The sequence below is a fragment of the Mandrillus leucophaeus genome, unplaced genomic scaffold, assembly GCF_000951045.1.
Source record: "Mandrillus leucophaeus isolate KB7577 unplaced genomic scaffold, Mleu.le_1.0 Scaffold45, whole genome shotgun sequence".
In the NCBI taxonomy this organism is placed as follows: Eukaryota; Metazoa; Chordata; class Mammalia; order Primates; family Cercopithecidae; genus Mandrillus; species Mandrillus leucophaeus.
The window spans coordinates 2448404-2463224 of NW_012104809.1; the positions used below are offsets into that span (position 1 = coordinate 2448404).

The 14821-nt window shown below is 33.1% G+C and overlaps 1 protein-coding gene across 1 annotated transcript in view; it reads left to right on the forward strand.

The window, feature by feature from the left end:
• PCDH7 (protocadherin 7) overlaps positions 1 to 14821 on the forward strand; it is a 471716-nt gene that overhangs the window by 198215 nt on the left and 258680 nt on the right. The window contains exon 4 of the mRNA XM_011994273.1: positions 8792 to 8984. Coding sequence (XP_011849663.1) covers positions 8792 to 8984 — 193 coding nt within the window. The remainder of the gene's footprint in view (positions 1 to 8791; positions 8985 to 14821) is intronic.

The following is a 14821-nucleotide window of genomic DNA, read 5'->3' on the forward strand; positions in this document are numbered from 1 at the left end:
GTGCAGGTAAAAACCCAAGAAGCCAACTTGCATTTTTAAGCTAGAGTAGTTCTTGCATTAGTCTGAATATTGAAATTCATTATATTTTCTTCTCATTTGCAAAATCAGAATATTAATATGATCCACATAAGGATAGCATGAAAAGTGACAACATAAATGAAATGAATAGCATTTTCCTGGCACAGAGTAGCTGCTTTTTTAAAAATATATTAACATCATTGTTTTGTTGCAATAACTAAATAGTTTGTAATCTACTGGACTAAGAATTATAGTAATCGCTTACACTCTTAATTTCTAAAGTACAAATATAAATAATAATGTCAAATATGTAATTGCATGCAACTCAAAGGAAATACAGTTATTTAACTTCTGCTCCAAATGAGAGTTTTGATTAATTAATCCAAATGTCTCAACATGTATCTTGTTAATATCCTTTCATCTGCTATTGACTTGAAAGAAAGAAAGACAGTTTGAAGTATGGAGGGATCTTGAAATGTTAGCAGAGGAAAACACCCCTAAAAAGTTTAAAGGCCTGATTAAAGTTTGTTTGAGAGTTCTGCCAGATATACTCTAACGAATGCACTATAGAATCCTAAATATGTTTGTTCAATAGCCACTGACACTGGTTGAGACTGTTTGCAGATTAATCAGTGCCTGTTCATTTGTAAGGAAAGATCTCACAGCCTTAGCCCCTCTTTAAAAATGAAATGCAGCACTCCTTATAATAGTGCAATGTTCTGCTCCATGACTGTTTCAGTGCTTTATGACTGACAAAGAGAGTCATTAGAAGTCTGTTTGATGGACATAACTAAGTGAATTGGAAAAAATAAAAAAGGCTTTTCAGCCCATTCAGAAATAATTGATGTGACTGAGACAGCTGTATGTGAGTTCCAGATAAGCAGACGATTTATGGAGAAACTACTGAAGCTAAAAAGGAAGGTGCAGATTTAAAGTTCCCAATAAAGTTGTCTGTAAGACAAAGAGCAGTATTCAATAAGGAAAGAGATTTAACCTGAGGTTCTTTCCAATAGATGGCATCCTTAGGGTCCTATCCTTTTGCCAATAAAATCCCCATAAAGGTAGTGTCACTAGGTTATAAAAAATGGACTCCAAGGGGAAAGCGTCTGCACTCTTAGCCTTGTGCTATATTTTCTGTTTTACTGTAACTATTGTGTACAGGTTGTAACTTAGAAAATTTTGCTTAGTAGATGAAAGGCACGTTTTTAATATGTCTGATTGTGGAACATAATGTTTGCTTTTATGATGTGATGGTTACTTTCTAATTAATATAATCAGGATGGATAAAAAGAAAGGTTTTAATATTATTATTATATATATTTGTAAATATTCTTCTGGTCTCTATTGCTCTTCTTGGAAACTATACATGAACTTTTGAACAAATATTTTTTCAAATAGGTAACACCTGTAATGCCAAATAGGTAATATATATTTTGCAATCATTGTATTCTGAAAGCGGAATACATTAGTAATATAATATTAATAACATTAATAATAATGTGAATTTCAAAATTAACTTCCTCAAATGTGCAGATTATAAGTAGTAAATGTTACTACATCAATACTTGCAAGAAGGGAGGGTGGTTATGTGGTTCTTTAACATTAAAAAATGAAAATGAATCACAAAGCAAAATAAAAAGTAAAGAAGTTATTGTAGTAAACTTTGACTTCTGCTTTCTAGAGATTTAAAAATATGGACTTTTTTGAAAACTGTTTCAGTCTTCTAGTGAATTTGAAATGTGTGAACTTAACTTTCCTTGAACTCTCTGGGTGGAGAGCGGGATAGAATTTGGCTGCTAGTTTATTTTTGAAAAAAAAGGTACAGTTTTTGAGAGCTTCTCATGTCATCTCTGAATCTGTCAACTGCCTAGATTTAGGGTGATTGTTAGGTGCTTTATGTTATCAATCATAGAGATGCAGTTTTACGAAAGGGAATAATGAATCAAATGCTCACCTCATTTTCCCTTCATGAGTGCCTTATCCTTTGCAATAATGTCATTAGAACAGAAGCCTTCTTTCTGTAATCCAGATGGATTCTAATTCCTCTCTTTATCTAAGCAGGCAGTCTTTCTCTTGATCCCAATTTCACCAATATGCGCATTTTGGCATCTGTTTATATTTTTCAGAAAACAGAACTATCCAATACAAATGCATTTACTGGATATGTCACATAGGACACCCCACAGCAGTCAATTTAATAAATCCTAATTTGCTATGTTTGTCCTTTTAAGTCTCTGGGATTAATTTCATTTAGAAATGATCACTGTAATCGCACATCCCTTCCTCTGGTCTCATCCACATTTTAGGGCAGAGGGGAGGATATGAAGAGACCACCATGTTCAGGCTTCCCAACAGCAGAAGAGCAAGCATGGCAGATAGAGGACCTCTCCCTTCACACTTTTGCCTACTCATGGGACCTCTAGATTTCCAGAAAATAAAGTGAATAAAATTAAATAAAGAGTGAACAATGTTGGTTATAAGTATATGGTAGTTTAAAACAGCGTCAGCTCTAATGCATTTCCATTAGCTGGAGGCTTAGAGGGAGAATGATGGTACGTACAATGCTCCAGGAATTGTACATTATCTGGAGTTTACCTTTGAATATATTTGTAACAAACTCTAAAATGTCCAAGTAGTACCTATAGTAAGGTATGTCCTCATGAGAAAGTCTCTAGTATGTCATAATGGAGAAAAAAATAGTTGATAAATACCATTCCAAAATAACCGAATAGAGAAATATTCATGCTTAATGAATGATTAGATTTAAATAGCTTTTAAAAATGTTGAGTATTATTGTATGTACATATTTGCAGCACAAATAATTTGCATTTAGAAAAATAAAATTTTAGCACTTTAATAGGATAATTAGGTTTGAAATTTTGTGTGGATTTTAGAAATTCTATTTAGAAGCTTTACTTGGCCAGCTCTATATTTTCTTAAAAAGCATCAAAGCAATGGGAGATAACTCTAGTTATACAGCTGTGGCCTGAGGTATACTACCTTTTATAGTATATGTCTTTGAGGGAGCTTAAGGCTCTTTTTGTAAACTATCTCATTAATTCTGAGAGTATTTAAGTTAGCAAGGGGCAGGTACTATTATCTCCATTGTACAGACCCTGAGTCTAAGGCACAATAACCGAAGCTCAGCTGACTTGTCCTCGAGGACCCACAGGGTTTCTTGGAATAGAACTCTTTTCTTGTTCGGTTATTTTTTGTGTGCTTTTTCTTTCCCATTAAACACACATACATCCACATACCTCATTAACAAAATTCCTCAAAACATTTCAATGTTTTTATAATTATTTTGATTTTATGTCTCTCTTCATTCTAGCTAGCTTGTCTTCTTTGCTCTCTTTCATTCTGCTCCCACCTTCTCTTATCGAGCACGCCTTTTTGTTTACATGTCCAAATATTTATTTTCAAGCAAACCTTCTTCAGTGCCAATGAAGAAAGACAAAAATGTAGATCAATAAATCAAACACTTTACAGAAATACTTGTTTTGACTTCTACCCTATTTCTCTCTCTTGTCATATATTTAAGAGTAGTAGTACATTCCCACTTTCTCTATTTCTCCATTTATTGACAAGCCAATCTTCTACTTCTTTTGGTCCAACCTACAATTGTTCCCCAGAGTTTAGACATACTATAGCCACAATGGCCTTCTAAAGGATAAATCCAATGGTCATGTGGTAGTCAGCATCCTTCTTGATGTCTCTGATGCTTTTGATCACATAGAATTGCCTTTCTGGAAATGTTATGTTTCCTTGACTTCTGAGTTTTGAAAGTGACCTGCTTTTCATTCTCATCTTGTTGTTGTTGTTGGTGTTGTTGTTGTTGAGATGGAGTCTCGCTCTGTCACCAGGCTGGAGTGCGGTGGCACGATCTCGGCTCACTGCAACCTCTGCCTCCCGGGTTCAAACGATTCTCCTGACTCAGCTTCCCGAGTAGCTGGGATTATAGTCACTTATTGCCATGCCCAGCTAATTCTTGTAGTTTTGGTAGAGACGGGGTTTCACCATGTTGGCCAGGATGGTCTCAATCTCTTGACCTCGTGATCCGCCCACCTCAGCCTCCCAAAGTGCTGTGATTACAGGTGTGAGCCACTGCGCCTGGCCCTCACACACTTTTTTTAATTGCTTGCTTCTAGCAATATGGAATATGGAATCTATAATCAACCCCCAAATATATATTATCTATCAAATTTCTTTTAGAGATCTCAACCAACAAACCACTGTCTTTGCAGTGCCTGCCCTAAATTCCTGAGTGTTAGATAATCTTGTTTACACCTCAATTTTACTGGAAACTTGATCACATTATATTTTTGTGCTTTTCTAGACTGATAAGGTTTTGAGTTTCTTAAATGTGTAGAATCATTGTTGGAGCATCCTCGAAACCCTGGAACATAATGGACATAAAATAAATAGAGGTCTTGTGAATTAATGACTCAATCCAGTCAGATATATGGGCTTTCTTTATAATGGCCTTGCTGTCCATTTTCACTGCCACCACCTTCTCTCAACCTTACCTCTTGCTAGGTAAATATTTCATTATACTTTATCTCCTAGCATAATCTTCTGCCTTCAACATTTCTTCTTCCTCCTCTTTCATAAGGAACCGTCAGAAAATGTCTTCATTATTGACCTTTTCTTTAGATAATTCACTTACCTAAAGAAATTATTTGATTTTCACTCTCTTGTTTTTTAATTCTTTCACACATCTCATCCACAGGTTTTGGAATAATTTTCTTTAAGATCTCCGTCTTGCAGTACTTATTCAAGTCTGTAGCTTGTCTTCACAATTTCAAAGAGCTGGCAGACTGACACTCTTCCTCAAGCTCTTTTGCTTTCTTTGCTTTCTCTTCTCTTAGATAGACCAATTTACATTTACAGGACACAAAATCGTTTATCACCCCAGACAGAAAAATACAAAGTTCAGACACTGCAATTTACTAAATGTCTTTATGACCATACTTTTAAGTCTCAAGATGGAACCAGAAGTCTGCTGACTCTCCCTGGAAACTATTTTATACCCTTAAAGAACCGGCTAACTACCTGGAGCACATTGCTTTCTTGAACCTCTACCTATGTTCTTCCTGACAATAAAGTTTCTCATTCCTTTCTGTGCCTCTTCATCAGCTGGGGATTTTTAAAAACTCCCGATCTCTGAGTCCTACCCTGATTGCTGATTCATTGGGTTTAAGTTGGGACCAGATATTGGCATCTGGTTTTTCCACAAGTTCTCTGGGTTCTCTAAGGCACATCTAGGTTGAAGAATCATCATGTAAGCTATTCTACTTCAGAGTATCAGTAATTAACAAAGTGACAGTTACATATATAATGCAAATTCATTCTCTCTGTCAGGAGTTGACACTCTGCTTTATATTTCTGCTTTAGTCAATCTTTCTGGAGTATATAAATAATATGAATATGGTGTAATAACCTTTGCTGTAAAACAGCTATCTTTTCAAGACTCAACTGTCTGCCTCTCTCTCTCGCCGTTTCTCTCTCTGTCTTTCTCTCATTTCATCTAACTCTGTATGTCTGATATACTATTTAAATTAAATGTTAATTCTTGCATCAATGGGAGCTCTTTCAGATTTTTGACTTCTGTATTAATTTGGTTCACATTGTCAACTTGAATACTTGACCACAAAAAACTTATTATTCAAAATTATCAAAATGAATTTGAAGAGCTAGTGATGTAATGCTGATATCTTACTATGACATTCTAATAAAATATTTTAAAATGTGAATAAAATGATAGGTGTGATATACTATAATCCATTGTATGATACATTTTATTTTAAATATTGTGAGTTACATTTTTATTCATTCAGATGTGATTTTAAATGCAAAAAGCATTTTATACAAGAAGGGAAGAATTGATTAATATAAATGTTTTCTAATATATAAATAGATATCAATATTTTAAAATTATGCAATTTTTACTTCTAAAATAACTGATAAAGATTAAATATTCACAGTCAAAATAGGGTAGGAAATCAAGAAAACAAAATGCGTAGTTTCATAGCAGTCATTATATAGTACATTACAGGAAAAACATTATTTTATTCTTAACATTTTTCATTATAAACATAGCTATCACTGGTTTCTCTGCTAGCCTATCCACTTTTGGTGAAATAAACATTTAAGCACATATTTCAAAATTTTTCCAAAATTATTCCAAATTTCAACCAAATGTCACTCTTTTTTTCTACTTTTATATCAAAATGAAACACCATTTCTAATCATTTCTCATTTTCTAAGTTTATTGGTATGTCTTATGTATTTCTGTATTCATTTTGAGCTTTCTTCTTGTGTTAATGAAGATATTCTAAAAGATTTGAAAGTCATTAAAATAGAATTAAGAACAGCAGTTGACCCTCCTTTCTCTTTTTATGTGTTTGTTTATTTTTAAATCCATTGCTATGTCTTTAAATGATAATATGTCTGCATAACCCTTGGCATTCTTGGCTAAATTCAACATTGTCATTAAAATTTCATTGTTTAGAAGTATTTACTGAATATTTTCTGTGTGTAAAACAATGTGGTTTTAGGAGACTGTCAGTGGTCTCATTTCCAAGGTGATACCAAAAGCATTAAACAGTCACAGGTGTGAGAAGTGGGGTGGATGGGGTGGATGGGGTGGGTGGGGTGGACAAGGGGTGGGAGAAAAGAAAATACACACACACAGGTAAAAATGAGGGTACAGCCGGGCGCAGTGGCTCACGCCTGTAATCCCAACACTTTGGGAGGCCGAGGTGGGCGGATCACAAGGTCAGGAGATCGAGACCATCCTGGCTAACCCGGTGAAACCCCGTCTCCACTAAAAAATACAAAAAACTAGCCGGGCGAGGTGGCGGGCGCCTGTAGTCCCAGCTACTCGGGAGGCTGAGGCAGGAGAATGGCATGAACCCGAAAGGCGGAGCTTGCAGTGAGTAGAGATCGCGCCACCGCACTCCAGCCTGGGCGACAGAGCGAAAAAAAAAAAAAAAGACGGTACAAATTGATTTCTTTATTTTTTTAAATACAGGGTATTTACATTTCTTTATACATATTTTTTTAAATAAAGGGTAAAATATCACAACTATATTACTGTAAAGAAATATGAGAATCATTAGTGAAATCAGAATAATGTTTCTAAAAAGTTTATTGTGAGTAAATTTAAATCTATAACATACTTATACTATGTATATTGAAAATATTTGTAATTGTTTATAAATACTGCAGTTCCAATTCAGTGAAACATTATAAAGAAGAGAACATGAATTAAATGTTTTCCTTTTGTATTAAGATTCAGCTATTCTGATTTTGACTTTGAATCAGAATAAAAAGGAGACTTTGTAAAGATTGTGCACTTCAAATAAGTACATGAATTGTGAGCTACTGGGTTAAAAATACTGACAATTCACGATATTTTCAGCTAGTCTTCCATCAATGACAAAATAAAGGGAAATTTTATGGAAGCGTGTGTTTGTCTTTAGCAAAGCCAATTTATAAATTAGGGGGAGATGTTATAACTCTTCTTAGCTTTCCCATTAATAACCTACCATGTGCATATAATCCTTAGTATTTCTAAAATTCTAATGGTCCAGGTCATGATTAGTAATTTGTGTCATGAACATTCAAGTTATAAAGGTGCAAAAAAGGTTTTGTAACCTTTCACTGTTTTCTAGCAACATTAATTTTATACTTTGTAATAAAAAGAAACAGTCTAAGTTTAAAAATATGTACACTTCTGACATTTTTCAGATTCATGCAGCAGCTTTATGGATACAACTATTACCAAGAATAATCTCAGACTGACACTGCAGGACATTTTTATATGTTTTTCCAAGTTATTATTCTTATGTGGCACTGTCAATACATGGCATTGGTTTGTTCCTTTAATGAGCCTATTTATTTTATTTTATTTTATTTTATTTTGTGGTTAACTAAGATAATCTGCAAATACCTTCCATCTTCAGTCCAGCCATTGTCAGTAACACAGTAAATTGTGGGGTTCAATTGGATAAAGTTTCATAAAATTTTTAAGAAACAAATTAAAGGCTGTACATGATTTTACTTTATTGAACAAATCACAAACAGTAATATTAAGAACACACAATTAAACTTTATAGTTTATTTTCTACTCACTGTTTAGGGATACTTTTATACTTTTGTCTATTATTTCAGTAAAGCTCTTACAATTTCAAGGTCAATAGACAATATTTTTATAGGAATTATGTAATAAACATATTTCTGTTTCCTAGCACTGCATCTAAATTCTTATTTGTCAGCTGTACTTTGAATAGTTTAAGTCAACTGCCATCCCATTTGATTGTATAACTTTGTATCATATGGACAAAGTATTTAAAAATTGAGTCTTCTTACAATGGATTAGTTCAATATTTACTGCCTTCACAAATCACTGACCTTGTTTTTTTAGAGTCCATTTCTGGAAAGCATATCTGAAGTGAATACTATTAGAATAGAAAAAGGTTGAATATGTGGAACTAACATATCAGATTTAAATGTGTGTTTTAGTGAAATTACTGTTTTTTTAAATCTCTATTTCTGAAAGGGAATTTCCAATTTTACCATAATAAAATCTAAGTTCTAGACATTGCCTTAGATAATACATAGTTAACTAACGCAATTTCAACATATCTATTCATTTTGTATTGAACTAGTTGCTGGTAGACCTTAATGTATGTAATTTATGTATTTTTTTTTTAATAAGATCATTTACAATCTTATATCGTAGTGACATTCAGAATCTTTTCTTTTGCAGCCATTTCGTAGAGTGACGTTTTCTGTTGTGAGTCAGCCTCAGGACCCACATCAGGGGTCACTGCAGAGTTGCTATGACAGCGGGCTGGAGGAGTCAGAAACACCAAGCAGTAAGAGTTCTTCAGGGCCAAGACTGGGTGCCCTTCCACTCCCAGAGGACAACTATGAAAGGACCACGCCGGATGGCAGTGTTGGTGAGGCAGAGCATATGGAAAATGGTAGGGGCAAACACAACATCCACACACATAATCACGCTAGTGAGCCGTAATAAGTTGACTCGCGAAGGTCAGTCTAAAACCAAAATAAAATAGCTGACATTAAAACCATTTTATTTAAGTGATAAATATTTGCTTAAATACAGAAATGCCAAATAAAGGAACATAACTCTGTAGATAAAATTCACCCAAATTGCACCACCATTTTAAAGCATCTTGTCCGAAATAAACGCACTTATAAATAAATCAGAACAGGGCCCACTGTGAAGGAAGCTAAATAAGTGCAGAATTCCTAAACAGTAGTCACCGAGAAAGGTCTTGTCTAATTGTTTTCTTCTATTCATTTTTGTCATGCAACTATTTCTTCAAGTACAACTGTCCAGTCTTAGTGAAAGGAAATGAAAGGAACATACCTTGCTCTACCTTTTCTTGTCCTAGATGTTTAGAGAAGCGTTTTCAAACCTCTCCTTTCCAGTGATCACTGAATAGGGTCAAAGGAGAATAGTACTACTTTGTTCTCCATAACATACAATAAATGCTATTAGAATTTCCCTCTTACTTAAATATAAGCTGTTTTTTTTCATTTTTATGTGAGAGGAAGGAAGGAAAATAAATCATAATACTCTGTATTTTTATACTGTTTTGAGGTGATTCTCATAATTACCACAATTGACCTTGTATGCATTTTCCTTTAAGTTATACATTTAGATTGCAAATAGCACTTTTAAAACTTTCCACATTTGTTTATATTCTCAGAGATAATTTGGTGATTTATTTTCTGGATTTTGAGTCATAAGTAAATGCCTGAGGAATAGATTTGTGTCAAATAATGGAATGGTAAAATTCATCCGAACTTCATTATTCTTTCAAATATGAAGAGAGAGATATGGTTATACAGAGAGAAAGGAAGAGGAATCACACACATTTTATCCCTAGTAAAACTTGAAATGGATTTATGTCTTTTGCCATCTCAACCCCTGAGTGAAATAAGACACTCTAACTTTTTGTTATATACCAGTTTCTTTAGTGCCGATATATATGCAAGTAGAGCATATTAATGCAGGAGAAAGACTGATTTTCTTCTGGAAGTTTACCTATGAATATTAAAATCCAATATTAGAATATAATATATCATAAATGACCCTAAGTGAAAGTATTGCTAAATTATATTATGCTAAATAATTATTTATCCACATTGTTCTCGGGTAAGAAGATATGATATCAGGGTCTGATGACTGATGTCCCTCTTGATTAATTTTGCATAGTTAAAATGGCATTTTGCCTTATGGCTATAAAGGCATGTTTATCTGTGTGTATGGTGGTGTGTGCTTATGTGGATGGGAGTCTGGTGTGGTTTCTAAGAATTACGGTTTTTTTAGTAACTTTTTTAATGGGCATACAATTTTCGTATGAGTTGCAATGCTGATGAAAATATATTTAAGGCAGATATGTGTAAAATTATTTGGAAAAAGAAACTAAAAATACTGTAATTACATACATAATATGTAACTACATATGTAATTTGGATGTCAGCTTTATTAAAAAAGGACTTTGTACCACTGGCATTATAATCATTTTTTAATGTTAGTTTCTGTTTTATGAGTTTATGCGGATTCATCACCTTTAAAATAAGAAATAAATAATGAATAATTAAAAGATAATTATGTAATTGCATGCAATTACATATATGCAATCATATGTACTATAATGTATTCTTTATTACATATGTAACATATGTAATTACAGATGTATATATGTAATATAGAATACATATATAGTACATGTAATTACATGTATGTATGTAATTACAGTATTTTTAATATAGATAGATGATCAATAGAGCATACCTAGGAAGGCAGGATTAATTTAATTTAGGGGTATTACCACATCTGAGATTACCTTTTCATGAGAACATATAATTTTGTTTGTGTTTTAAGAAGTACTTATTCTTACTGTAAAGAACAGAATGTACAATTAAATTTTTATTTTTTGGATGTCAGCTTTATTAAAAAAAGACCTTGTACCACTGGCATTATAATCATTTTTTAATGTTAGTTTCTGTTTTATTAGTTTATGGGGATTCATCACCTTTAAAATAAGAAATAAATGATGAATAATTAAAATATAATTATATGTGACAAACACATGTCAGTTACTTTTTAGGAAACATACATGTCATGGAAAACTTAACAGGTGAGCTTGTTAATAAAATAGAAAGTACAATGAGAAAGAGTTCCAAAAAGCGACCTTTAATTCTTTTTTATAACTAAGTTTTTAAGGCCTGTTAAAAGCAAGGGCCATGATAATGTAATGGATTTTTCCTGATTTTGTATGTGATCAACACTTGAAATTCAGAGTTTGTGTGACCATTTTTCATCTACTAGCTGTGATTCATATTAGCCTTGGTCTATAGGTAATAACAGAATGAAATGTGATGCACTATGGGTGATCTAAATGTAGCAGTTGACCTTTGAGTAACAATTTTGTTGGGTCCATGTTTTCAAACTACTCATCTAGCCATAAAGTGCAATTGTATTGCTTAAATTCTGGTAATTTTATCTTCAATATTAATGGATCATTCTGACATAAATAGAATTGGAATTGAAACCTGTCAAGTATTCATTTGTCACATTTAATTGGAATCCAGGTAATCTGTAGTTTTTTGCTTGACTAGGTTTTAATCAGGATTTGTATTGGATTTTCATTTGGATTTTCCATTAAAATACCATTTGGGATGCTGTGCTAGTTCCTAATTATTATTACCTCAAATATTTTTCTGGAATTTTAACCTATGTGAAACAATGCAGTTATCACCAAGTGTTTGGGATTAACTTTCATTATAAAGTTGAGAAGATAATTTCCAGTGCAATAGCAAGCAAAATTCCAATGTCATGCTACAAACCAGGAATAAGTTAGAATAGCTAATGATAAAAATATGTTTTCACAAATGCAAAAAAGGAACTAAAACAGGAAAATTTAAGTGAAATGTACTTAGTTTTACAAAAGTTTTATCTTCCTTCTGTACTGTAGTATGATAAATACAATTTCATTCCAAGGGCCTGTGTGTTAATGCCCTGTTTAACAAGCTTTAAGCTATATTCTAAAACACATTACAGCCAAATGTAGAATGAGGTTTTATTCTGTTATTAGCTAAGGAAAAATAATACACCATAAGAACAAACATAATTTCTTACCACCAGAATCTAATAATGTAGAATGAGACCCACCATTTTAAAGTTCCAAATCTGTAGAGTGCCTCAGGTCCCTGCAAAGTAATACTAGAAATTACACCATTTAAAAAATAGTTTAAGAAAACCTTATTAGTTATACATTTATTTGTGACAGAGATTACTAATATGTATTTCTTTGCCTTTAATTATCATCAACATTATGATAATCTCATGCTCATCCTTTAGTATCAATCTAATCAAACATTGAAGTAATTGGTTATTTGTTATTTCATTACAATACACTTAGCAATAAAGTAATAATTCATATAGAGTTTATGGTGGGAAATAGGTAATAAAAACATTTGATAATGAAAATGTTAGAATAATTGATGCACATTGCTATGAATTGATAATTTAAGTAAAACCCAAACGTTAGGCTTAAAAGCACCATCTCATGCAAGGCAAGCATTGACTATGCAAGGATTTGCTCTTATTTTAATTATGCAGTACTCTTCAGACTTTCTCTTGGAGTGGGATAGAATATTTCTTTAGGTCTATTCTATTTATCCTGGTCCTTCATGCCATGGCCTACTTGATCTTTCCAAAGCCTCCTCTAAATTATCTTTGCAAAGCCAGTTTGCCTTTGCTATGTAAGTCTTTGTGATAATTAGTGTTTAATAAGCTCAGATATAGAAAACACCTCTCTTGGCTTCTCATCTCAATTTTGCCATCGGTGTGGGTGGGCTACTGTCTAAGGAAATTAATAAATCAACTCTGAAACCTTACTGGGTTCCAGGTCCAATAATCTGTGATTCTCTTACATTCAATTTTTCTTGTATCTTTTATGCTATAGAATAGAGACATTTGTCTCATAGTGAGATAGTGAGTGAATTTGACAATGTATGTTAATGTGGGCAGGCCAATAGTGATTCTAGGGCCTTTCTGTCAACCCACACAGCAAGTGCATTTTAATAGTAGAAAATGCATTTTTTACATAAATCAAAGGGTGGACTGAATCAAACGGTGTGATTTCTGGCCAGGTGGGTGGAAATGTTGGCACCATAGTAGGCCAGTGTGGGAGACAGCTGTGGAGCCTCCTTTAGATCCCACTATGCAAGAGCCGTCTGCATCTGATCAAGCCCTGAGTGCAATGCCCTCAAAATACATTAATTATGATTAAGACATTTCACAATAGAATAAACACATATATTTTCTTACTTAGCAATGTGAACTTTGGTCAGAGTGCAAATGAAAAAAAAGATAGGAAATGATATATATTTTTCTGTAGGTAGACTTTCTTAAATATCACACCATAAAAATAAATTTAAAAAAAAAAAAAAAAACAGCAGATGATCCATAAAACAGGCTTATAAAAAGTTAAATGAGGTTAGAAATGTGGCCACTCTAAATCCCTAATTCATTTTATGCTTCTTGATTTTCTCAGATCTTTAAATAATACTTTTGACTTTTATACATGAATATTTTTGAACTTTCCCTTTCCAAACTTCCTTACTTTGTCACACTTATATAAGCTAAGCTCAACTGTTTGATTCATTCTGTTTCCTTCATCTCTTCGTTCTACATGCATTATACCTTGTCCTTGATTATTTAAACATGCTGCAGTAAACCATGGACTTTTCATATTGCTTTTAGACAGTGTATTTGAAATATCATTGGGAATAAGCCACCAATTTTTAATGGCCAAGTGTAATGGGACTAGAGACTAAATGCATATCTTTGTAGGAGATAAAGGACCTCCTCTTCCTCTCTCCTTTTCTCCTGTTTACCCAATTTTCAAGCAGGCATCTGTCAGGCAAAGTTGTCTGGTTATTGGTTTGTGCTGATTTCATGTAGATTGAGCAAACTTCTCTAGCAAGGCTGCCTCTTCCGTCTTTCCATAGATCCTCATATACTTTTTAATGGCATAAGCACGATACCTAAAAAATCAAATACCTGTCATACCTTTATCGTCTTCTGCAGGAAGAGACTAACATTCCTTGCTAAGGATTCATTTTCATAGTTTTGCATTTCTCTATGTCACCCTAATTGCCAGTGTCTGACTGAGGCCGCATTTTTTTCATTTTTCCTGTCAATTGTGACATGGCTCTATACCTCCCAAGTATCCCCCAAAAGTCTGTATGCCACCACTTTGGGAGGGTACTATTCACTTTGATTTCTTCATAGTAATATATAGAGAGAGGGATTATAGAGACTGTCTCTAAGCCAGATCTCAACTAATTAAAATGTGTGCTATGTCTGGTAAAAGGAGCAGTACAATCTAAAAGAATCTAAAGAAGGTACTGTCCTAGAGAAGAATTGGCAGTGCTGTGAGTAGAATCTACTAGTTTACAAAACAAGCTTTGAAATCTGATGATATCAGTTTGAATTCCGGCTTTACCTCCTACAAGGAGTATTATTTTCTAACCCCTCTTAGCTTCACTTTGTTCAATTGCAAATCATAGGATTGCAGAAGGAACTAAATAAGACAACAATATGTAATAATTTATAAATAAGTAATAAGTTGTATTTTCACTATATTAATTGATAAAATTTTTTGCCATTATTATTTAAACAACAATGATAAATAGTTGGGATTATTATTAACTTCAGGTAGATTTTTTTTTTTTTTTTTTTTTTTTTTTTTTT